The sequence below is a fragment of the Vanessa atalanta genome, chromosome 5 (assembly GCF_905147765.1).
Source record: "Vanessa atalanta chromosome 5, ilVanAtal1.2, whole genome shotgun sequence".
In the NCBI taxonomy this organism is placed as follows: domain Eukaryota; kingdom Metazoa; phylum Arthropoda; class Insecta; order Lepidoptera; family Nymphalidae; genus Vanessa; species Vanessa atalanta.
The window spans coordinates 4,823,146-4,849,141 of record NC_061875.1 but is presented as its reverse complement, the minus strand read 5'-3'; the positions used below and the strand labels follow the sequence as shown (position 1 = coordinate 4,849,141).

The following is a 25,996-nucleotide window of genomic DNA, read 5'->3' as shown; positions in this document are numbered from 1 at the left end:
GAAAAGATTTCAAAATACGTAGAACTGGCAACCGAAATAAAAAGGCAATGGCAAGTAGATAATGTAAAAATCTTGCCCATTGTAATATCTACAACGGGTGTTATCCCAAAAACCCTTTCGACTAACCTAAACGCACTGCAAATGCCCGCATCCACCATTACACTTATTCAGAAAGCAGTTATTCTCAACACTTGCCGTCTCACACGTAAATTCCTGTCATCATCATAGGCTTAACCCTACAAAGACTGATACACTTGGCTTAGGCTCGTGTATCTGTTTTATTACCTCTTCAAAAGGGAGAAAAAAAAAAGAGAAAGAAAAATATAATAATAATAATGAAACAGAAACATAGATAAAATATTATATATATGCATGAGAATACACATTTATAATTAACAGAGACATAATAGAAATTTTAAAAACAGAGCGTAGTGAGAGAAAGAAGGAGAAACTTAAGAGAGGTTTTTAATAAGATGATCCTGTAAACGACGCTTGAACAATGCCTTAGTGGAAGCCTTTCTAATTTCTACCGGAAGTTTATTCCATAATCTGACAGCTTGGACGGAGAAAGCGTTAGTTAGGAAACCAGAGAAGTGACTGGGAAAAGAGAGAAGGAGAGAATCAATAGAGCGTAGCTGTCGATCGTGATTGTCAGAAAGAAATTTGAATTTATCCTTTAAGTAATCAGGGGAAAGCGGGTCAAAAAGAATAGAAAAAAGAGAACACAGTAGCCGTAAATCTCTGCGTTGGCGGATAGGGAGCCATTTGAGTTCGGCTCGACAGTGGGAAATGTGGTCGAATTTTCGAAGGCAGAAGATGAAACGCAGGGAATTATTTATGAGGCGATCGAGTTTGTTTAAAAAAAATTCATTGAGATCGACATAACACACATCAGCGTAATCGATGATCGGATATATAAGGGCTTGCACTAGCAAAACTTTGGTTTTAATAGGGAGAAAATTTCTTAATCTATTGAGACACCTTAAGGTGGCGGTAACCGAGCGACTAACTTCATTAATATGCACCTTCCAGCTCAAAGTTGAATCAATGTGCAGTCCGAGATCTTTAACATTTTGAGAGTAAGGTATGATATTGTTATTAAACACGATATTTGGCAAAGAAGAAATATCGCACTTGGAAATGATACGCGAACTACCAACTATGATCGCCTGACACTTAGCTGGATTTACCATGATACCATATTTATTAGACCAGTTATATATGTAAGTAAGGTTTTGATTAATTTTATTTACAGCTGAATCGATATCCTCCAACTTAGTATGAATATAGAGTTGCAGATCATCGGCGTAGAAATGGTAAGAACAGTCGATGTTATAAGTAAGAAAATTTATAAAAATAGAAAAAATAATAGGAGAAAGGATGCCACCCTGCGGCACGCCAGCAGATAGGTCAAGCCACCCGGAAAGACATTGATCCAGCCTGACCGCTTGCTGGCGGCCGCGAAGATATGAGGAGAACCACTCCAGAGCTGATGAAGAAAAGTTTAAATGCTTAAAAATGGCAAGAACAATATCATGATCTACTAAGTTAAACGCGTTGGAAAAATCAATAAGGACCAGTATGGTGATCAATCTATTCTCCATACCAATCCGAATATCCTCAGTTACTTTGAGAAGAGCAGTAGCTGTACTATGGCCTGGTCGGAAACCTGACTGATATGAGCTGAGAATATTATTTTTATAAACAAAGGAAGAGACTTGTTGGTAAATACTTAATTCTAAGACTTTTGACAAGAAAGGAAGAATGGAAATGGGTCTGTAGTGATTTAACTGGGAGGGGTTGGAAACTTTAGGAAGAGGAATAACATAAGCTCTACGCCATAGTACAGGGAACTCTCCTGATGAAATAGAAAAATTTACAATGTGAGTTATAGCTGGCAGTAAATAGTCTAGAATAGATGTTATCATATATCGATTAATGCCATCAACACCAGTAGCATTCGATGTGATTGACAGTATAATTTTACGAATTTCTTCATCAGACACTGGAGAAAGAACGAAGTCGTTAAAAGAAGGAGAGGCCATGGATTCAATTTCTGAAATAGTACGTAATTTAATATTAGGACATAATAGAGTAGAAGAAGAAAAATGTGAGTTTAAACTATCAGGAGACAATGAAGGCACAGAAAATTTATTGTTACGCTTATTTATGCCTAATGTTTGTAGAAACTTCCATATTGAGGCCACAGACGAGTTACTTACGTTAATATGACAATAGTGGCGTTTGGCTGTTCTTACCATCAAGTTACACCGGTTGCGAGCAGCCTTATATAATTCCCAATTTTCTTTGCACCTGTCATGTTTATATTTGCGGAAAGCACGATCACGACGAGACATAGCCATACGCACCCCTTTAGTAATCCAAGGAGCGGGCGGTCTTCTTATCTTGACAGGACACATTGGTGCATGTTTATCAAAAAGTGATGAAATGGATGTATTGAAGTGAGAAACTTTATCATTAATTGTTGATGAATTATACACTAAAGACATGTCAAGCGATTCTGCATCATTTTTTAAGTTTTCTAAGTTAATTTTAGCAAGATTGCGCATCCACACTGTAGGAGGTTTAATTTTAGGAGGCTTAAGCTTGTAGGACACATATAAAAGATCGTGACGAGAGAATCCGGGAGCTGATAATTGACCATATTTAATGACATTATTTGTTGAGGAGACAATAATAACATCCAACCAAGTATCAGGCGAGTCAAAGTTATGATGTGTAGCTCCAGAAGGGAGAATGTTGAAATTAATAGAATTTAAGAGGCTAGAAAGTTTTAAAGAACGTGGAGTCATTTTTAACATATCTGTATTCAGATCGCCCATGATTACATGATGTGTGTAATCCGATGAAAGGGACTCAAGGACAGGTTCAAGTGAAGAGAAATAGTCAACAGCAGGAGGGCAGTAAATAACTCCAAGGACCACTTTCACACCCCTGAGACGGATTTCAATGAATAAAAATTCAGCAGAGAACGAGAATGAAGAAGGAGATGAAAAAATAATATTATAGGGAATCTCAGAGCGTAGGTAAATAGCCACACCTCCGCCACCTTTGCCTATACGGTCGTTCCGAATTAGCACAAAACCAGGAAGACTGTATAAGCAAGAACTAAGAGAAGGTTTTAACCAACTTTCGGATATTAAAATGGCGTCTGCAGGGGCATTGGAAAAGGCTTCAAGAAAATCAGGAAAATGAGAAGGTAAGCTTTGAGCGTTAATATGACATACATTAAAAAAGTGAGGAGAATTGAGAAAAGAACTACTAAGCAAGGACCCAAGCGTTTCAGGAACATGGAAAGAATCATCGTCTACGTCAGAGGAACAACTACTACTACATGCTGATAAAAATATATCATCTGTAGTGGACATAATTTTACAATTTTAATTGTACGGTTCGATAAATTGAATACAATATATAAAATATATATTTATATTATGAATAAAATAATCTGAATGATTTAATAAAAATAAGATAAATATGTATATACTCTTTCAATAAATATTAATACTATATCTATTAATCATAATTTCTGCACGTCCCGCCGGTTGACGGTTACATTAACACAATAACAAAATAATAAACACTAAATAAAAACAGGAAAAAAAAAAAAAAAAACAAGCAATGTGGATAAGAAAATACAAAAATTTAGAAAAATTTAAAAGGCCAAGGCAATAGGAACAAAGACATAGTAACATTAATTAATAACAACAAGTACAAGGGTATTCTTATTTTGTTATCAAAAACATCGTGTGAAAAAAGCAAAAATATTTAATGTTTATGCTGTTAGGCTGTACGGTATAATACCTTTGCTTTCCGACATGACCAAAGTCAACAAGTTGTTGTGTCAAATGTCAACGTCAACTCAATTATTGAAATACCGGAGTTCTTATTTGTAAACTACAAATTGAAAATTTGTCACCAAATAATAATTGAATTGAATTAAATTACAACATATTATCACGGAAAGCAACAATATAACTAGTCTATGCAATTTTATGCTATCTGGTAAGTTGATTTCATCCTTTTTACCACATCATTATTTTGCAAGACTCTGTACCTTTAATAAAAAAGACGGAAGTATCCGTCCAATCAGCAATCCAAGTTCAAATAGTCCAATCGGGACAACTTTTCGCCGTTTGGCATCAAAATTAGCCTGTAGGCACCTAGTTTCCACCCTAAAAACCGGATTTCAACAAATTCAACTCGGTTTTGAAAGTAGAGGTGGCTGGCCGCTGTGCTTTTGAAAGTTAATGTAAAGAATGCTTTTAAATTATAAAAAAGGCGTCCAGAAATCGCTATTCATACTCCTGAATATTAAATTGACGCAGTTTAGTGGTATCAGAAAGTGATATTATTGCATGATTCAGTGGTATTGAAATTAAATTACTTTACTGGAAACCTTAATCATGGAAAAAATATTCTTCAATGGAAGCGAGACCATACAGCACAGCTATTATCGAAAGAGTAGGTACCAATTCTTAAAATTGCTATTTAAGGGTCATTAACCCTAAAATCATCAAAAATTACTTTAGAACTTGACGTATGCAACCATGGAACCCTGACGTAGATAATATCTATTTTCTAGGATATCCAAGGAAAACAGACGTAGTCTTCAAATTCTTTCGGGAATATGCATACACAATCAAAAGCTAATGACTATACATGATTTTGATGACAACTTTCCCATAAAACAGCAAGCTAAATTTAGTACCAGATAATCTTAAGATCCGGCGCCGCTTCGGACTAAATGTTAATAATTCTTAAGTATATAGTCTTATTGACATTATTGCTCTTCCTAAGACGTCAAAACGAAACCTTAACTTCAAAACAAAGGCGACAAATAACTACGGAAAAGAAAATGGCAAAGGAACTTTAAGAAGAAGGTATCAAAAAGAGAAAATTAGAACAAACAAAACCAGAATATGCAGAAAAACAAAATATAGGAAATGGTAAAGGGGAAAGAAAAAGGAAGGCAGAAGACAGTTCATAAATTAAAAAGAAAATATTGTCAAAATGTTTAGGATTCAGCAGAATCTGAAATAAATAACAATTTTATACATGGAAACTATTATATGGTCTAAGTATTGTTAAGATTAACAAGTAAGGCGGGAAACAAAACAAAGTTAAACAGCAGCTAAATTTACAAAATTCTGGCAGACTCCGATTAGGATATTCTCAATTAGTTAAGGTAAACTCTGCTTTATATAAGTAGTACTATACTATACTAGTATTTTGGTCTAAAAGACCAGCTAATCAAAAAAGTTTTATAGAAATATATGTTAGAAAATTATTATTTTTATATTCTACACCTGTTTTATTACGAATGAATGAATTTGAAAAAAAAAATCATGAATTTGTAGACAAAGAGCTGTCAATATAATTAGTATAGCTCGTGGCAAACGGTACCAGTGGGAAAAATTATATTCTCTTTCTTTATTTAAGTAGTATTTACTTTATAATTGTAGTATTTTGTAGTGATTTTAGATATTTTATTTATAATAAGTAGTATAATTAAGATCGATACCATTTTTCAGGTTGATATGCATTATTGTAAGCTTACCAGTATTTTAACCAGATCATAGTGGTTTAATGGCATTGGCGAGATAGCTTTAAAATTCTTCTTTTTTCTTCTTCTTTCGGACATATAAAAACCCTCCCAGAGTACTTATATCATGGTGATTGAATTCCTGTCCACGCCATCTTTAAAAATTACTTTCAGAAAATATGTGCCTATTTTATTATTCTGATTTGCATTATTGTATGCAATATTCTAAATCATTTTATCGAAATATTTAAATCGTATTATGTAAGTTTTATGCACATAATTATACTAGTGTTTAATTACATTTAGCGGGTTACGGGTTAAGTCAATGCGTTCTGTTATAAAACAAAATAATATTAAATGTTATATGTGTATAGTGATAATTTTATTATTTTCTTTCAATATAATCTGTAATGTAAAAAGGAACACATTTGCTATTGAGGTATTTTATTTATATTGTTCCTTTTTCATTTTAACCTACTTTATCTTCGATGTCTGTATGATGGGATTGGGCGAAAATAACGTAAGATTAAATTGGTATAGTGACATTTATTTGTAATCCAGTTAGCATAGTACAGTAAGTTGATACAATTTAGAGTTAATATAATACGACCGAACAGAATGACAATATCGCGGCATAGACAGTTGCTCCAACTAGTGAGCTATTTAGACAACTACGACAATTTACATTGTTTGGTTTATACAAATTCTAACAGTGTACTACAGTTACTATATTGTCAGTTACTTTTTTTTTATGTTATAAGAGGTAAAGTAGCAGGAGGCTCACCTGATGGAAAGTGATTACCACCGCCTGTGGACATCTGCAACACCAGGAGGGTTGGAGGTGCGTTGCCGGCCTTTAAAAAAAATAATCGCGTTGTTGTACATTTTCGGACATCTAGGTGGTGCGGGTGAAATTTAGAATTTTGACTATATTTATAATCTTAGTCTTGCTTTGCTGAGCACACCGAGCTTTTTTGATGCCAATTTGGCTTTGCCTTCCAATTGACCGCGGAACTGAACGAGGCTATAAACATCGACGCCAAGTATTCCGATACTAGCATTGGCGGCTAACGGAATGTTCTCGAATCGTGGAGATACGATAAATGATGTTTTTTTAGCAGTTAACGCGCAAACTTGCGTCTTTTTGGGAAAGAAATGGACTAAGTAAGCCGGCCTCAGTTCGAGACTTTGTTTAACGAAGACTCGTTTTCAGACACAAGTTTGTTTCGGTTTTCTTCGACGTTTTCGCGAGAAATATTAGCACGGCCGGTGTATGAGGTGTCTACGGTACTGTCGTCTGCATAGCAGTGAATGTTACTGATTTGCAATAAGTCATTGATATGCAGAAGAAACAGAGTGGGTGATAGAACGCAGCCTTGTGGAACACCAGAATTGACGAATCTTTGGAGCATGCACCGTTGACAACGACCTTGCTCCGATCTCCCAAAAAGCATCCATTTGCATAATTTCCCGGGAATCCCATAGGAAGGAAGCTTCGAAAGAAGCGCTTTGTGCCACACGCAATCGAAGGCCGAAGCCAGACTGGCTGCAAATGCCTCCCCATTGCTCTCAACTGCTTTCGCCCATTTATGAGTAAGATAAACTAGAAGATCACCGGCTGAGCGACTCCGACGGAAACCGTACTGGCGGTCACTAATCAGCTGGTACTCCTCTAGATACCGCGGGAGCTGGCAGTTTACAATGGACTCCATTACGTAGGAGAACAAGGTGGTGATGACTATAGGCTTATAATTGGACGGGTCTGAGTGGTTATCCTTTTTAGGAATCGGATGCACCAAAGCAGTCTTCCAGGAGATCGGGACGACGCCTAATGCGTAGGATTGCCAGAAAAGACGCGTTAAGACCGGTGCCAACTCTGGAGCACATGTCCGTAGCACGATTGGAGGGCTGCCATCGGGTCCACTCGACTTATGAATGTCCAAGGAAAGAAGTGCTTTACGAACTTCACTTTGCCGGAATTTAATCTCGTGGTTAGCTTAGCATCGTGGTATCACATGGCGGGATTGTTGGTGGTGACTTTTCTTGGTCATCCAGAGCCGAAGTCGACGCGAAGAGAGAGCCTAAAAGATCAGCTTTCTGTTTCGCGGTATGGGCCAATGACTCATCGTCCTTGTACAGAGATGGAAAGGAAGGCTGACAGAAATAGAACAACCTTAGCGAGAGTCCAGAACGCACATGTGTGTTGAAGGGAGACGCACCAGTGTCTCGCCAATTCTGCAAATGTACTCCGTCTTCGCCTTAGCAATCACATTTTTGAGGGACCTAGAGGCAGAGTTATATTCCTTTCTGAATGCGCTGGTCTTTACATCACGAGACGCCGATGCGTTAGCCCAGTCATGGTAACGTTCCCATTACTTGAAAAAATTATAAACTTTCTATATGCAGACAGATTATATAAACAGTGGAATGATTTTTATTATTACAAGACTAGTGAATTAATCATGTAGACAAATGTATATAATAAATGAAACAGAAAATTACTATACAAATAGTTTCACATAATAAATATTCGAAGGAAATAAATATTTGATTTTTGAAAATCATAACGTTTGACTACTAGACATTCCACAACAACGATAGGTACGTATAAATATGCATATGCTTTAAATATTAATTAAACATTAATACATTATTGACTCAGCAATTTAAATATAATATATATACATTGTTTGAAGTCTTCACCGTCTACCGCATTTTACAGTAAAAAGTAAAATAACAAAGTATTTATTAACTTATCAAAAAACACGACAGTACATACTAATTGTCTTTAAAAAATAATTATGATTAATTAAAAAAATCACATTGAAATATATAATAGGCGCGAATCAATTTTAATGTTTTTAATGGCTCAAAAGCCTGATACATATTTTTGAGATAAACCACCAAAATAAATGGTAATTTATTAATCAAAATTTACACCTATAGCTTTGTATTAAGAATAACAATAATGTTTGATTCATATATGTATCAAAACTAAGTATGATAGTAAAGATATCTTTGCTTAGTTTTGATTGAAAAATCATTGAGTCAGTGTAACTATAAACACAAGTGCAAGTCATGTTCATGAACCCTATATAGACCGTGGCACTTGCTCTACTCATACACGAAACATTTACATAACCAAAAGATCAATAAAACTAAAACATGCAAATTTCAGAATTACATTTATTTGATTTATACGTTAACAAATTTTAAACAAATATGTATGCATGAATATGTATGATCTGCTTGCGTATTGTATTTGTATGATTCGTTCATAAATTTCGTTTTGGTTTCGTATGTTATATAAATATTCGCATATAATTATGTATACTCTGAGCTAATTCCAAACCACACATAATAAAAATCTGATTATTTTTTCATGCAATTTATTTTAAAACGGGCATCTACACCATGAATAGTGTAAGAAGGCATCAAATAAAAACTAAAAAGAACCTATGGAATTATTGATGTCACTTTTTATTTCAAAGACTTCATATTTTTTAATATTACCTTGATTGATTCCGTTGTCTCTTTGCCTAGTGAGACATATTTGAACTATTTTTATAGTTATATACCTTTTAGAAGCGGAAAGCTTTATTTTAAAATAAAAAATATAACTTATCCAATTAGGCTCTCACAAGCATTTTTGAATAGTCATTTTACAAGCTTAATTTTAATATCAAGCTACCACAGATTCCGAATGTTGATTTTACCGAAAAGACCAAGATTAAAACGCAGAACTATTTTTTCAATCAAAAATAATTTACATGAAATAATATTATAATTATAGTGTATGTATGTTTAACCATCGACAAATATTAATTGCAACCATTCAATTCTGTATAGTTCTGTATAGCTTATTTGTTATCTTTTGTTTTAAACTATCTGATGCCCACGACTTCGACCGCGTCAATTCCTGTTATTATGAATAAAATAATATAATAAGTAGAAGTTTTTAAAATAATATAATATTTTAAAGTATTTCTGCGTAAATTATATTTTTAGTTTTATTTTCTTGTTGCAGAAGAACATACTGATTTTCTCAGCAACCCGATCTCGACAACGCGACAAATGAAAAATAGTCGGCCGTGTGAACGTAAATCGATTCCTATATGTTTAAATGTTTGCCCCTGTGATTTATTAATTGTTACGGCAAAAGATAACTAAACAGGAAATTGAATTCTTTTGAAATTAAAAGGTAAATCATTTGGAATTATTGGGATGAAAGGTTTAAGCACTGTTTGACCAATCGCTGGACCAGTCAAAACTATTGCAACGATCACGTTATTGTGAAGAAATTTGACTTGTAGTCGGGTCCAGTTACATAAATTTGGTGGTTTGATATTTCTAAGTAACTTTTTTTAACTTGAGGGAATGTGGGGGGAGGCCACTCGGGCTTAAACAATTAAGAAACTTCTGTAGTGGGTAGTGGACCGCAACTTCTTGATCCATTAGATTATTTCTCCTGGAAGTTTAGTTAAAATTAAGTTGTTAATTTCGTCAACGCTACTATTTCTCACCGCCAATATTGCTCTGTGACACATCGATTGATAATAATCTTTATTTTCTATTTCGACGATATCGGGGTAAACTTTTGATATTAAATCCTCAATGCTAGTTACTCTTTCTTCTAAATCACGATCAATTTCAAATTTATTTTTAAAATGAGCTACTTTCTTGTCTCCTATTAAAAGTAACTTTGAAGAAAAATACCTCCCCCTAAATGTGCTCTCATATTCGTAGAGTTTTAAGGTATGAACAAACTTTTACAATGAGGAACTTTTAAGGCAAGACTTAATAATGTCTGCTCTAGTTCCCCTAACTATTACCGGTAAAGTTTGTTATTACCGAAAATCCCCAGCAAACATAACAGTAATAGTAACGTAATCCCATCCCACCCATGACTTTATTACAGTTTGATTTTCTTCTTCTCAGCATTTCGTTGACAATACTCGGCAGCGAGATGTGTCTGCAACACATTAACTCAGGGTGTGGTACGCCGTGGCCAATGGCACAACACACTCGGTTTCTAAAAGATCCATTATTGTTCTGGAATTATACAAAATCAAAAAAAGGTTCCAGAGGTACGCAAACAATTGTACTGAATGGAGTGTCGTTAACTTCACAATAATACGCTTTAGAATTTGCTAGCTGCTTTCATTCGGTCTATAACACCGAGCGAGCTAAGCTTAATGTAAACTTGGCGGTAGAAGCTGCAAGTAGAGAGAATGGAGCGGCACGAGTACACTTAGACTGACTAACATTGGACAAAGTCAGGTACGCTCTAAAACAGCTTAATCCGAAAAAAACTGTAGGGCCGGATGGTATACCACCCTATATATTTAGGGATTGTCGGTCAGCGTTACCAGAGCCTTTGCATTATGTTTATAATCTATGTCTCGAAACAGCTGGGTTTCCCGAGATGTGGAAACTAACTCAGATAGTCCCAGTACCAAAGGGGGGAGTGGGGACCCAATTAAATAATTATAGACCTATTCCAGTACTATCTTTGCCTGTAAAAATATTAGAGTCGATTATTTACAAAAGCATATATACTCAGGTGAGAGCTCAACTATCGGACGCTCAGCACGGGTTTTGGCCGGCGAGAAGCAATACCAGTAATCTATTGAATCATATGTCTCACATTCTGCCAGTGGGGGTGGACAAACTGATTGTGACTATTCCCTGCCTAGCTTAGATAAAATATAATTTTACGTTTAAATTTCTTATATTTAAATATCGGTTTGGCTCGTGATTTCGTCTAGTTAGTTAGGATCCATATAACGTTGACTTTGTGTAATAACCGTGTTCTTTTAGAGCGTCAGAGATTATAAATTCAATCGACTATAGAGGAGTCAAATAAAACCAGGTTTATCTTTTAAATGCGTTTTTAATATAAATATTTTGTTTAATTAATTTGAATAATAATAATCGAATGTATGAGATACCGGTCCCATTTCCTTTAACACCTCTTACGAGTAGCTGAAGGATGTCGCTCCTACCCATCTTTATATATTTAACTCTTTTGAAAAATATAAAAGGGGGAGGAGGTTGAAATGGCCCCGCGCCCGCCATCAACTGTAGATTCCAACCATAGATCGGTGAACCTTCCTCGAACATGGGGAGTGCGATTTTATAGTGTGCAAACACTTTGTTAAATAATATATGAACTAGAACTAAAGTCCAGCAGGTATCACAGCCGTAGCTGAGGTGTATAAAAGACTAATAGTCTTATAAATAAATCAAGACCGTAGTCTAGCGGATAGCATAGTAATAACTATGTTATTCAAATCGACGATTAGACTTAAAAATAAATCAACAAACTAGACCGTGGTCCAGTGGGTTTCACAGTCGTAACTGCGGTGTTTATAAAGTATCCAATGCTACAACAATAATAATAAAAATAAGGATCAAAGTCCCATAAATAGTCAATCAGTCATAGCTGAGGAAATATGTAGTCAATGGGTTTAACCCTGGATTATCATTGCATTAAATCACTGTTTCTCATACCAGTTCAAGTGCACGACCATCAGGCGGCCTAATGCAAGCACAACGTTATTCGTTGCTATATCCACTGTCGCAGAGTGTCGTTTTATCGTAAGATAATACGTATTAATTCCAAACATAGTGGAATAATATTCAATTAAACTCATAGATAACCGCGTAGGAATCATTTAAGTGGATTTAGCATAATTTGCTAAATTTTCTACCGTAGTAGGTTATAAAGTATGAATATATATATCATGTATCATAAACGTATAATCGTATTCTTTCTTATAACTAAGACTTATATCTAAGACTTATAACTAAGACTTAAAACTAAATCGAACGTTTTTTTAACTAGCTTATAAACCTTATAAACGCTTCGCGTATCACGTTTTACTTAAATCTATAACTATACAGTGGATATACTTAACTCTACAACAGGCACACACCCGACAATCGATTACTTAAACCAGCTTTGAACTCAGATCATTATTTGCATGTGATAATCAACTTCAAAGAGATATACGCAGTCTTATTACTAAACTAGGTGTCCTACTACAATATTTCTTATAATATCCTTAACACTGGGCTAAGGAGGCGTCCCTAAAAGGACGAACATTTTGCTACAAACGACACTTCTCGTATAAAGCGATTAGTGCGCCATATATGTATAGTGATGCCAGCCTGGATGAAATCCATTATTTGGGTCCTTCACTGCATGAACGTATCACTTCAGCATTATTACAGCCTCCGCAACGCCCTGCAACATTCGGTCGTGATTCTGGTACTACCGATTGATGAGAGACATCAATAACGACATCGTAACGTCAACCAGCCATAGCTCAGTACCACATAGCACATACACTACTCTAGTAACCCGGTAAGACAGAGTGAGGGACATTACCGTATCGCCAAAGATGTTATACAGTAACCTCAAACCCCGAAACTATCTCACGTAGGCAGCCTCATTGGTAACAGAAGGAGGGACACTACCGTATCGCCGAAGACGTTATACAGTAACATCACACCTCGCAACTGCATCACCTAAGCAAATTCAAGACGACATCGCCACGAGGGACACTAATGCAGCGACTCTCGGTCGAGCCACACAGCCTCAGACCACGCGTCGAATCATCAAGAATCCACCAGAGTATATTCAGTACAGTACTCGTGCGCGATCATTTTGCATGTGCATAGTACAAATATATTATAAAGGTTTTGTTATTTAACAATAAAAATCTTAAAACATCAACATCATTAGATCGTTGTCGTCGTGATCGTATCAAACAGTTATACCAAACTTGGATCTGTTTACTGATAATAATTGTGGAGTTTTAGAACGACCGGTTTACGAACTTACGTCCGTCGATCGACACAGTTTTACATGAAGAGTATTTATTTCGACCGCTATACGAACTTACATCCGTCGATCGTCACAGTTTTACATGAAGATTATTGATTTCGACCGCTATACGAACTTACATCCGTCGATCGTCACAGTTTTACAATATAATATCGCTACAACTTGCTCCGCTTACGGTTTACAAGAATCTGCAACATGGAAGACAAAGTTGACAAGCAATATGTTTAGTTATTTTACAAATTAATTATTATTGAAAGAAGTTCAATCATTATTTATAGCCTTATTGCTATTTGTTAATATACTTGATTTAAATTTCATAATTAATAGTCACCGAGGTAGCCCTCTACTATCAGTATGCATCGCCCAGTACATACTTTTTGTCAATTATTCCATGTATATGTATACATTTACTATGCAATCTCATGAATTTATTTGTATGTATGTTTTTATGTTTCTATATATGACATATAATTCTATATATGTATGTATGTATGCATGTATGTAAACTCTTCAAAACAATTTGACCAATTTTGATTAAATTTTAATATGTGCTTAACTGAGTCTACGGACGGCTTATATTGGACCCGGTAGGTGGAGCTGCGACCGATGTTATGTTTTATATAAAAAAAATGTATTAAAATAACAATAATTCATTCTCACGTATTTATGTAAATAGTATAGTACAGTCCGTTACATGATGTAGCATACTTTGATTTTAAGAAAGCGTTTGATTGTACATAAGTTGCATATTTTATACATTCTGCCAATATCAATATCATTTAGCTCAGCATAGTCAAGGGTACAATCATAAGAAAACGCAGAAATCAATAAATTACGTTGCCTGCGAGTTCTATTCCTTGCTGATCGTGAATTTTGCTGTGCTAATCGATGGGAATGTTCAGCGCTTGATTCTCGTTCGCAGTTTGTCAAATTCTGAGAGGCCAAACGTTTAGAACGTTCAGTGCTTGATTACTGTTTGTGGTTTGCCAAAGTTCGGGAAATTTGTGAGGCCAAGCATTGAAAACGTTCAGCACTTGATTCCTGTATTCGGTACACCGAACAAAAGCTTGTTAGGGATACATAGCACGCTTTTGTTCACTGATCGCTCGTTGAATAGCCTACTTATGGATATTTTCATCGACTGTTTCATTGCTGCGCAAAAATCGCAGCCGCTTTGCAATAGCAGTTTGCCGAGAAAGCTGAGTTCTTATTCTAGGCTTTATAGTGACGAATAAGATAAAAGAAAGAATGCAGGAAATTAAAACTTAACCAAACCGTATCTCGTAATTAAGAAAAAAAAATGTAAGGTGAATAAATAGGTACCTAATAATTTATACCTGCTTCTGATACGTGAATTGGATAAAATATATGTCAAAGGTATTACTTTAGAATGCCTTCAGAAAACGCAAAAAATACAAAATATTAAATAGATATATATAAAACATGTGAATAATTTCTATTAAAAAAAAAAAAAAAATTTAATCATTTCGATATTTAAACATAAAAAGGTAAAGTAACCGTATGTTTTAGTAAACAAAAACCTAACCTAATAAGAATAATTATGTAGGTGACACCCACTTATATAATCCAGCGGTCAGCAAACACCGCCTCCCCCTCTCCCGCCGGCAAGCGCAACGTCTTTTCTTGCGCATCATGTGCTCGTGTGAATTTTCTTGCGCAGTTTTTTTAAAATAGTTTTTCCCCGTTTTTTCCAAATTTTCAAAGTTCAAAGTAAATTTAAAATGTTCAGTGGATTTTTTTTGTATAATCGAATATCCTGTCCAAGAAGGAAGTACTAACTTTTTAAGGTCGAAAGCTCGGTCTTGCAAGATTATCTTTACTGCTCGTGTTTATACAATATTTGTCACTATTTATACCAAAACTATCTACATTGTTATGGGTATACATGGGTCTGTTGTAAATATATTGTAACGCTACCGTAAGTATTCCTATTTTATCCTAAACATCCCGAAGGTCCCTCAAACCATACGTCTTTGCAGAGTGACTATTATTTTTAAGTTAGAAGCATAACCCCAAAATAATACCATAAGACATGATTCTATGAAGACAACTGAAATGTACCAAATGAGCAGTATTAATGTCAGTAAGTTGTCTTACTTCCTCGAATATATCTTAATTCGTATGCTCCCGGCTCGCCTGCTTGGGTTTGTCTATAACAGATGATAAATGAGAATTCCATTGAAGCTATGAATCTCAAATGACGAAACAAATTATTAGTTGTGAACCAATTCTATTTTAGTGATAATAATTTTTTTACATTATCATAATAAGTGTTTTTTTCTGTCAAATTTAAAGAGTAATAATCGGCAAACAATACAAAGTCACAAATAATATCAACATAGAATGGGAGATCATTAATAATAAATAATAAATATTGGACAACATCACATACATTACTCTGATCCCAATGTAAGTAGCTAAAGCACTTGTGTTATGGAAAATCAGAAGAAGAGTTTAACATCATCTAGACACGCGGTAGCGTGTCAGCCAAGTACAAGTAACAGAACTGGCGAGCAGCACCGTGTCTAGACACGCGGTAGCGTGTCAGCCAAGTACAAATAACAGAACTGGCGAGCAGCACCGTGTGTAATTACACGAACTATTTGGAGCCACTTTTGACCTCCTCATAACTCAAAAACTATTTGACATAAACGTGTCAAATTCAGGCTCATATATTGAGACTCGTGAGATACATTTGTGTTCCAAATTTCATAAACGCATCTTAAATGGTTATTTAGATATTAACGTCTAAAAATCGACATTTTTATCATAACTGACCTATAGATCAAAACTATAACCTACTTCCAGGTGACCTAGAAACTATGGCATGCAGGTAGATAATTAGGCCAATACAAAGGAAAAAATCTGAAACTGATTTTTTTTTATCATTTTATTATAATTTTTCATTTTATTGGGTCTATTAAGAACACTTATATACTTAGTTCCTGTAATGTAATAGTAACTTTAAAAAAATATTTAAAAACCAGCAATTAAAACTTGTGACAGCCAATCTTAATGTGGATTTTTAAGGTCTTCACGTGAATATACAACGAGTTGAATATCATCCTTAATTTTTTTACATCCAAATATTTCCGTTTTAGTACTTACGAGAATAGTCGACTTTCGTATTTATTACGTTATTAACTGGCATTTCGCGCACATCAATGGTGCAAAATCATTATAGGTACATACTTTAAAAAAGAATAATAATAGGCATTTTGGTACACGGCGCGCGACGCGACGCCGGAACAGCGGGATAGGAGCGTTGCGATAAAACCGTGATGCAGACGTGTCCGAGCGAGTGACAACCGCGCTCAAAACAATTATTCCAATGCCTTCTGATGGAAGCTGCCTAGTCTATTTGATTGCATATTCTTTGTTTGAGTATACTAGTATACAACAAAAAATAGGTTTTGGTGAGACTGTAGTAGAGTATGTATATCGTAACTGGGATGATTTAAGTATGTACTCTAGCGCTCCATACGGAGATCCTTATTGCTTGGAGGAATAGTATCGAGCAAGCATGCTGATGTCAGCAAAGGACTGGTGAATGGGTCCAATGGAAAAATAGAGAAGGTACATTGGGACGTCGACAACAGCAATAGCGCACGTAAAATAACAATTCAATTTAAACATAATTTAATCTGCGAACTAGAAGTCAAAACCAAGTTTCAGAGATTAAGTAATGAATTTGCTCAAAGGAAACAATTCTCTGTTTGCCTAGCATATTCTACTACTATCCCCAAATGACAATGCTTTCGCCTTGATAGTGTTCTTCTCGACATAGGCTCCTCTATATTTAGTAAAGAGCAGGGTTACGTTGGCCTCTTCAGAGTTAAAACCTTAGATGGAGTACATCTTATCAATTTAGGTCCAAGTCAAATCAAGGCACAAGAGAGCTCTATTGTAGAGTACAACCGTCTGCGCACGTTATACGACCCCGACTTGACCAAATTAAGTATAAACAAAAAACGCGTAAAAAAAACCGGACACTGAATGGGCAATTCACTCGAACATTTCAGAGGTATAAGAAAATCTAGAACGTATTACAAAAAAGACCATTATACCCCGTAAACGTAGGAAAATAGAATACTTTAACAAAAACCATTTTGTATTAATTTTGTTATTAATAAGTACCTACTAATAATTTATATACATAAAGTAGTGATATCCCATCAAAAACATAAATGTAAAAATGATAGCCAAGTTCAATATTATGACATATACCTTGGTTGTTGACTTCAACGACAAAATAAGTGAGATCTAAATGGGTGCCAAGTATGGGTCTATCATAGCCTTGCTCAAAATTATGAATACAGATAATGTTGTTATCATCATTGTGTCAGTGTTATACGTACCGTGTTTCGGAAAGAACTGTAAATATGTACGTAAGCAACCTCCACTTTCAGAAACACAAACAGAACTAATACAGAACGTCAGAATTAATACAGAACGCTCAACCTTTTGCTCTATTAGTTGTGTTATGTGATAAAGTCAGATTAATTCATTGAGCAATCAACGTTTCAGAAAGTTGGAGGTAAGTATTGTAGAAATAATAATGTTGAGATATTGAACGCTCATTTTAAAAGCCACGTTTAACATTATCAACTGCTATTATCCAATGACGATTAAAATTCAATTTGTTAACCTGACTTTGATTGGTGTTACAGAAACTGTAGGTGAGGTGGTTTACATCGGAGCGTAAACTAGTTTAAAATTAAAAAAAATCTCTACTGTTGATAAATATTTTAATAAATATCATACATTTATTTAACTAGGTGGTATCAATAGCTTAATTGAACACTAATGCGTTTTATTTACAACTGATTTTTTTATTTTATTTGGTACATTTTTTACATCTTTATCATTTTTACTTTTAACGTAGTTATAATAGTAAAATTTTCCGAACATATTTAGGAATACTACTCCATAGAATATACAAAGTAATTTTAACACAAACGGGAAGGAACAAGGGTAGAATAAACTATTGACATTGTGAACTACAATGATCGTGAACTGTATCTGAAACAAATAAAAAATAATAAATATAGAATAATGTTTATTCTTATGAATAATTAATCAGGACATGCGACTTTACTTAGATATAATTCAATTTATTACGTAACTCCATGGACATTGTGTTATTTTAACGTTTACGTTATTTTGTAATAATAATGCATAAGAAACGTTAGTCTAGTATGGAGACTATTGTAATACAACGAGTAAAATCGATTATAGCACCTACTTCGGCTTTTCCAGCCTTTTTGCCTTAAACCAGTGCTGGCCTAGTGCCGTGGGCTATGGTCTATTTTTTTCAAAACTGCAAGCCTAGTATTGCTGATATATTTAATTTACTAAATATTCTTATAATTGTTTAAAGGTCTGTTATTAAAAATGAAATAAACATCATGTAAATAGGTTGACAAGAAACATAAAATCACGATATGTTATGAAAACTACAGAAAGTACTAACGCCTTTAAGAAATGTATTTTAAAAATATAGGAATGATAATAACTGTATCGATAACATTTCAGCTTATTACTTCGTTACGCATCACTATATTTAGTACATCGGAAGGATAAATCGCCAAAAATAAGTATTTAAATTGTTTAAAATAGATATACCAATTGAATTTCCTATTAACCGGTGCCTAAAATCGATACGATTTGTCCTCAAATTGATAGTGATTCTTGATTTTTGAAATCAAAACTATTTGGAGTTAATAATATTTTGCAATTGTATGTGACGTGAAGTACCCGCCAATCATAAGCTCAGTTTGAGCACATGTGGGGCAACACATTCCACATATTGAAGGCATATCTTCCGATATACATGCATACAACTTATACCAGAAGGTAATCGCGATTTGGAGGTTTTAGTATATAATATTTTTAAATAAGTATTAGCGCTTCGCAGTTTCATCGCTTTAAATTTTAATTATTGACATGATAATAAAATTGATTTACCAATTGCAGCATAGTTAAATATTTCTTCCACCAGAGATATTTCTTGTACTTATCTCCTAGACCGGCGAGTAGATAGTAAGTATACATAATAGCATGCACCAAAGCGTTGATATATCCTATAAGTACGCCTTGACCTCCTGTAAAGTCAAAAAAAAAAATTAAATCTAATTTTTTTTTTTTTTACTAAGTGACAATAGTGACGAAGAACTTTAAGCTATACTATAACTGAATACACACGTAATATCAATATTCTTCAAATACAAGCATAACTAGAATCATCCACAATAATCAGCAAAATTCTTGTCAACACAGTTCGTATCACAGAAATCAGAAATCAACAATTTCAATAAAATTTTCCAAAGACATTAAAGAAAATTCAAAAAATCTACAATAACAAAATCTCTTTGATTGTTTCATGCTATTGTAATAAATAATAAAAAAAAAAACAAAAATAGGAAACGTTGATAAACATAAAGTAGATGTAGGTGGATAAAAATTCCCAGGTATTTGGGAAGTAGAATGGAGTATTTGTTAAAACCTACTTAATTGCGTAGAACGTACAATATACATAAATAAATTAGTATAATATCATTAATATAATATTTTTTTACCTGGAAAGAATGTTAGAGCCACCCATGAAGCAATCGGCATCAATGTGTGATGATGGACGTGAAGTGACGTAATTTGTCTGTCTGATTTTCGAAGCACGAAAAATACCGTGTCCATAAGATCGATTATTTTCACAATGTAATATAACCAAATTGCTTTTGCTACCTGGAAGAATGTAAAACTGTGTTAATATACAATATATACTACAATACAAAAACAAACTCCATTTACGTCGACTATTGCTCAAGTCAATAAACTTTTAAGTAGTATAAAATAACGCATAAGAAAAATAGTCTGCATATACTTAATTCAATTAGGCCTGTACGAGTACATTTGAAAAATATTTTTAAATTTAAAGTTCATTCCTATTATATTGTCGCTATTTTCGTTGGTTTTTACACTTTAGTATAATCTGGATCTATGTATAAATCCAAATATGTAATGGAATGTAATTAAATTAAATTCGTGTATTATTCGTCAAATGTCTTTTAATTATTTTCACATTTTGTATGGATATAATGGAATAAGATTACTGTATCGTCTCATCAGAAAGATAATCCTTATTTATTTTGTGATAAATCGAATAAAATTTAAAAAAAATCACCCTTAATCTTGACGGTGAATCTACACCATCTACACCTTTGCAGTAAAAGTTGAAATCTGTGAAAAATATGTAAATTGTTCCCTGTAACAAGAAAAATAATTTAAAAGTACATTTTTTATGACGGCAAATTATTGTATATATATAAGTAGTAGTAAGTGGTTATGTAAGTTGTATAAATATTATATTATAATTGACTTCAGAAGAAAGAGAAAATGTTCATTAATATTTCTGGCTGAAAAATTCAGTAAACATTTTAAGTTTAAATAATTATTATATCTTTAGCTCAGCTTAGTTTTTTAATAAAATTTCAACACATGAAATAGAGTCTACATATATTTTGTAATTATTGTACTTTTACGTATACTTTTAGAGTATAAGTTGGTGGACGGGTAAATAGACCACATAATGGTTAGTGGTAACCAGCACACATACGCATAATAACCAGCCGTAAGAAATATTAGCCATTCCTTATATAGCCAACGCGCCACCAACCTTGGGATCTAAGATGTTATGGTCCTTGTACCTGTAAAATACGTGGTGATCCGTTGGCCCCAGACGGGTTACCACAAAACCCTAATACCAAATAATAGTACTCCATTTATCATTTAAATATTTATTTTATACTAATAAAAGCTGCCCTTTAGTTTGGAATTTTAGACCAATGACCTATAACGGTTTGCACTTAAATATGAAGTCAAGGTATTAAAATTCCACGATATAATGTCTATTAATTTCAGACAATTTTTGTTAGCAGGGTTGCACTCGTTTCTTTTTTGTTCACGGAACACGGGTAATAATAAAAATTAAAGTATACATCACCAAAAAAATTCTAATACTTTAAAAATCTTTTGCTTGTGAATACTGTTTCCAATGGCATACCTCAGCAGATACACGACTAGTAATAAATATATTTTAATAATATTTAATTGCCATCAACCTTAGTATTATATAAAGCATGTAAGTTCTACATAAATCCTTACCTCATAAAATAAATAGAGACTGACGAGAATTTGAAATATGTTGTATATTTTGATGACGTTCCTTAACTCATATGGTTTCCTATGTTTCATATACCAGGGGCCCAGACGTAAGCAGAAGAGCAGATAGCATGCTAGTAATATGATAACTTTCAACGGGTTACCAGCCATGAACCAATCTTTTGTTTCTGGAACTGAAAATTAAAAAGTATGTCAAATCAAATCAAAGAATGCTCTTTTTTGAGTACTTTTTCACCACCGATCGGAAAGTAGATTCTACCGAGAAACACCGGCAAGAAACTTATAGTTACTCCTTTCCGAAAATTAGTTACGTAGATTATTAAACACAATACTTAAATTATTGCTTATCTCTCATGGAAAACAATGAATATTAACTCCACACTTTTTATCATCTACAATTATAATCCTTTATCGAGTAATTTATACCTATATCGATATTATACATTACACTTTGAAATTAATAATTATCGAAAGATATTATGCAATTTAATGTTGAAACAAAAATATCTTGCAGAAAAATGAACACATTATACCTATAATGAAACAATAGCTCTCAAATATTCGCACAGACTTAGGGATATGCTCAAGTATATAAGGGAGAAAATTGCTGTCATGAATAATAATCAGTCACACACACAGTCAGTATTTGTATCTCCAAAAATGTATAACAATATTATTCGTCACGGAGGATAAAAAAAAAAACATTTTTTACAAAATTTTGTTATGTAATTTTTTGGTTAATGTTTTGGGTGAACTTTTATCACTAAATTCGCAAAAGTATATCCATGTTTTTGAATAGTATTTAGTTATTACATAAGTATATCTATCAGTAATTTATATTATTATATTGTTTATATTCTTCTTCAAAAACATTGAAACAATTAGAAATAAATATTCAAATTGCCCTCCGAATTGGTAATATTTACATACATTTAAATGTTAAGTAAAACTACTGAAAGAACCTTCAACCCTATTCTTGCAAGATATCTTTTTTATAATTTTAAGGATTTTTTTTCGTAATCTTTTCGTGAAAATGGGGATTAAACCTTAATAAATCAATGCCGGCTGTTGACGAAAAAGCGGCTGATTTTTAGATTAAAAGGCTTAGAAAGAAAGCGATTGAAATTCGCCATAAATATGTTGTGCCATCTGATCTACTTATATAACAGTACTCGTATATATTATTAAGCAATTTTGTTTTTCAGTTTTGCCCTCGATATCTCAATCTCAACTATCATGGGCAGGTTAAAAATGTATAGAACCTAAATTGCAGGGCGTAAATAAAGCAACAGCAAACGCACAGCTGAGTTATCGTAAAAAAAGAAAAACAACGCTTTTTTCAAGATGGCGGCGAACGCACATAGGAAATCGAGATCGCCTATTTCAAGTTAAGCTTTTCTTTTCTCTCTACAACATATTGAAAAATTAGCCTTCTCGGTTCATTTGCATTTCTCGGCCTGTTTTTTGTATATAATGACTAGGTAAAACCCGGATAGTTTAATATTCACGTCGGGTTATTATTATCATAAATTAAAAATAATAATTACATATTCACTTTGTTCCTTACCTTGACTGTTTTTGTATAAATTTTGTTAATAAAATGACCCAAAATAATAAATGTCAGAATGTCTATTATAATCAAATAGAATATTAATCAATTTACTTAATAAAATTTTATAATGACTGACTGATACAAGGAGTTAAACTAAGGCTGTGGGTCTATCAAGATGAAATTTGGCACAAGAATCTTTTAGACATAAATAGTCAGTAAGGAAAATTTAAAATTCATCACCATGGGGATGAAACTTTAGATAAAAAAAATAAGAACTATGGAAATCGTTGCTTATGTTTATTATGGGCAGAAGACAGCTGTTACAGCGTTTTGAGTAAAATTTGGGATGCAGATAATGTATGTCTTCGCCCATCACAATAAATGCTGCCGTGTTTGCAAGCGTATTTTCATTAATAGAGATATCAATTTTAAATTAATATGTTTAAACGAACCATGCTATGTCAATTATAAGCTAATTTTTGTCTTGAAGAGATTTCAATCAAATCTTTATACTGGTGTTATAGGCGCGTTGACTCAAACGCTCGCTAATAAAACTTAATAATTGTTAATTTTCTTTTACTTCGTATTAGTGTTATTGTGTTTAGAGACACAATAACATTTATATGGAGATAAATAAAAACTTTCGAAATAAACTCAAAGAAAAAAAACCATTTTTTCCTAATTCTTGAAAAAAATTGAGTTTTTTTCCAATAATTGACAAAATATTTCAAAAATATTAATTGTTTTGAATTTATTTGGACTGTATTCTTAATTTTTTAAGCTACTTACCGGTTGGGTTCTCGATATAATAATTTAGATTTTCGTACAAAAACATTGCCGCACTCGCCATTTTTAGTGTATAAAATATTGATTTATACACCCCGCTATTTTTATAACTATTAAATTAATCCATGCTTGATAGTCAACGGAAATTAGTTTGAATACGCATACTGGACCTTTTCGTTGATATACTTTTTCCTATTAGGAATCCGTCGACGAATGTGAAATCCTATTTTTTTATATATATATGTAATCCGAGAATAAAAATCTATAATTTCGTTAAAAAGAAAAATTATTTCTCATCAATATATCCCAAATTTTAACCCTCGTACCCCAACCACCCATCTTTTATTTTGCTTTTAGTATTTTTGTGTGTAAAATATCCAAATAATTTAACCGTCGTTCGTATTTCAAACAGAACGAGTTTATTTATGCCGTTGACTGATAGAAGGCGCTGCGTCCGCCTCATCGACTATGTATCACAACGCAGTTCCCGCAAAATTGTGTACGATTTATTTCAATTTCTAAGAATACGTGTATAAAAAGGTTGTTTAAATACTAAAATAACAATATATTCCAAAGCAAAACAATTTTGTCTGTTTTTTTATGTGCATTCCAGCAAGACGCGAGCATTGGGATGACGCCACCAACCTTGGGAACTAAGATGTTATCCCTTGTGCCTGTACGCTCAGTTACCCTTCAAAATGGAACACAACAATATTAGGTACTGTTGTTTGGCGGTAGGGCTTTGTGCAAGCCTACTCATTAGATAGTGGGCTTACATAGAGCCCAACCAAGAATAGATGAACATTTTCAATAAGATAATAAAAATGTGCGTGTGACCATGTCCAATGTTGCGTGCACCTCAATTACAAGAGGCACGAACTGAATGAAATATAAAAATATATGAATAACAAATACAATGAAGTTGTCACGGTTCGTATTTAACTGTAATGTGCTGGTGCTATGGACAAAGAATGTCCCCGCTGTCATGCACCTAAATTCAAACATGAGTAAGCCAGGATGTGTTGTACATCAGGGAAAGTGCAACTACAAAAAATTGAGACTTCACCAGAACCAATGAACGGCTTGCTCATCAGCATGGATCACAATTTAAATCTGTTCCTGAAATCACTTTGCACATTCAAATCATGCCTTTAAATGACTTCGTTTGCAGAAACAGAAATAGTTCACAATACTCTGGCTAATTCAACTCAATATTTAAAATCCAAGCGTACCACTAAGTAATCCCCTTGCTGCCAATACCAAACTAACCACATATATTTTTACAAATCTCCTTCACGGGCAGTGAGAACATCACTGCCCGTGAAGTAACTACAATCGTAAAGTATTCATTGTTGTACTATGTAATATTATTTATGTAATAAATTTTGTTTGTTTTTTATTCGGTTTCATTCAAAACTTGCAATTTCTATTGATATGCAACCTTTATAATTTCAAGACTGACATAAGCTATAAGTATAAGTAGCTTAATATTATTTTTAGATATACATAGATAAAATTAAATTACGATATAAAAATGCACCATGATCAGGTGAATGTTTAAATCTCATTGATAAAATATACCGATCATTTAGCCAACCTTTTTTTGTTTTTCTCGCTTGAAAAACGCATTACGCCTTTCCCCCACATGAGGTAGGGGAGTATGAGGGACAGGATCGCTTTCGCATGCTACTATAACGCCCTGACGGTGGGGCCGCCTGTGCGGGCCTCCAATTCCTAGTGTGAACTCCCGGGGTACTCAAAAGCCCCCTATTCCTTGTAGCCCCTATTGAGGCGGGAGGAGAAGGTTGGCATAACGTTGTTTCCTCCTCCGGGGAGGTCTTCTTCAACATGAAAGTTTTCGCAGAAGGAGCGCATTTCCGACCAGCAAGCCTCGCATAGCGTTGATGATGGTCAGCAGCGAGAGGTTTCCACCCCTAGTCGCCGCTAGGGAATGCCCCCATGCAGCACTCTCAGTCAGGGTGTGGTAGACCGTGTCCACTGGCGCACCACACTCGTGGCAGGAGGGTGACACCTCCCGCCG

At 33.9% G+C, this 25,996-nt stretch overlaps 1 protein-coding gene and 2 long non-coding RNA genes across 3 annotated transcripts; 1 reads left to right on the top strand and 2 right to left on the bottom strand.

Annotated features, from left to right (window-relative positions):
- The first annotated feature begins 3,723 nt into the window (after positions 1-3,723).
- LOC125064394 lies at positions 3,724-5,311 on the top strand. Its single transcript, XR_007119585.1, has 2 exons — positions 3,724-4,026; positions 4,607-5,311. It is a non-coding gene; the product is annotated as an uncharacterized LOC125064394 (long non-coding RNA).
- A 4,213-nt stretch (positions 5,312-9,524) lies between these two features.
- Positions 9,525-25,979, bottom strand: LOC125064395. The gene is made up of 3 exons (XR_007119586.1): positions 25,968-25,979; positions 13,824-13,828; positions 9,525-9,924 (listed from the first exon to the last, which is right to left on the bottom strand). It is a non-coding gene; the product is annotated as an uncharacterized LOC125064395 (long non-coding RNA).
- LOC125064392 (elongation of very long chain fatty acids protein 7-like) lies at positions 18,171-24,102 on the bottom strand. Its single transcript, XM_047671384.1, has 6 exons — positions 23,959-24,102; positions 21,600-21,790; positions 20,620-20,700; positions 20,018-20,180; positions 19,407-19,543; positions 18,171-18,461 (listed from the first exon to the last, which is right to left on the bottom strand). Exons 1-6 carry the CDS (start codon positions 24,017-24,019, stop codon positions 18,243-18,245), a joined length of 852 nt encoding a protein of 283 aa, XP_047527340.1. The 5' UTR covers positions 24,020-24,102; the 3' UTR covers positions 18,171-18,242.
- Positions 25,980-25,996: the final 17 nt, after the last annotated feature.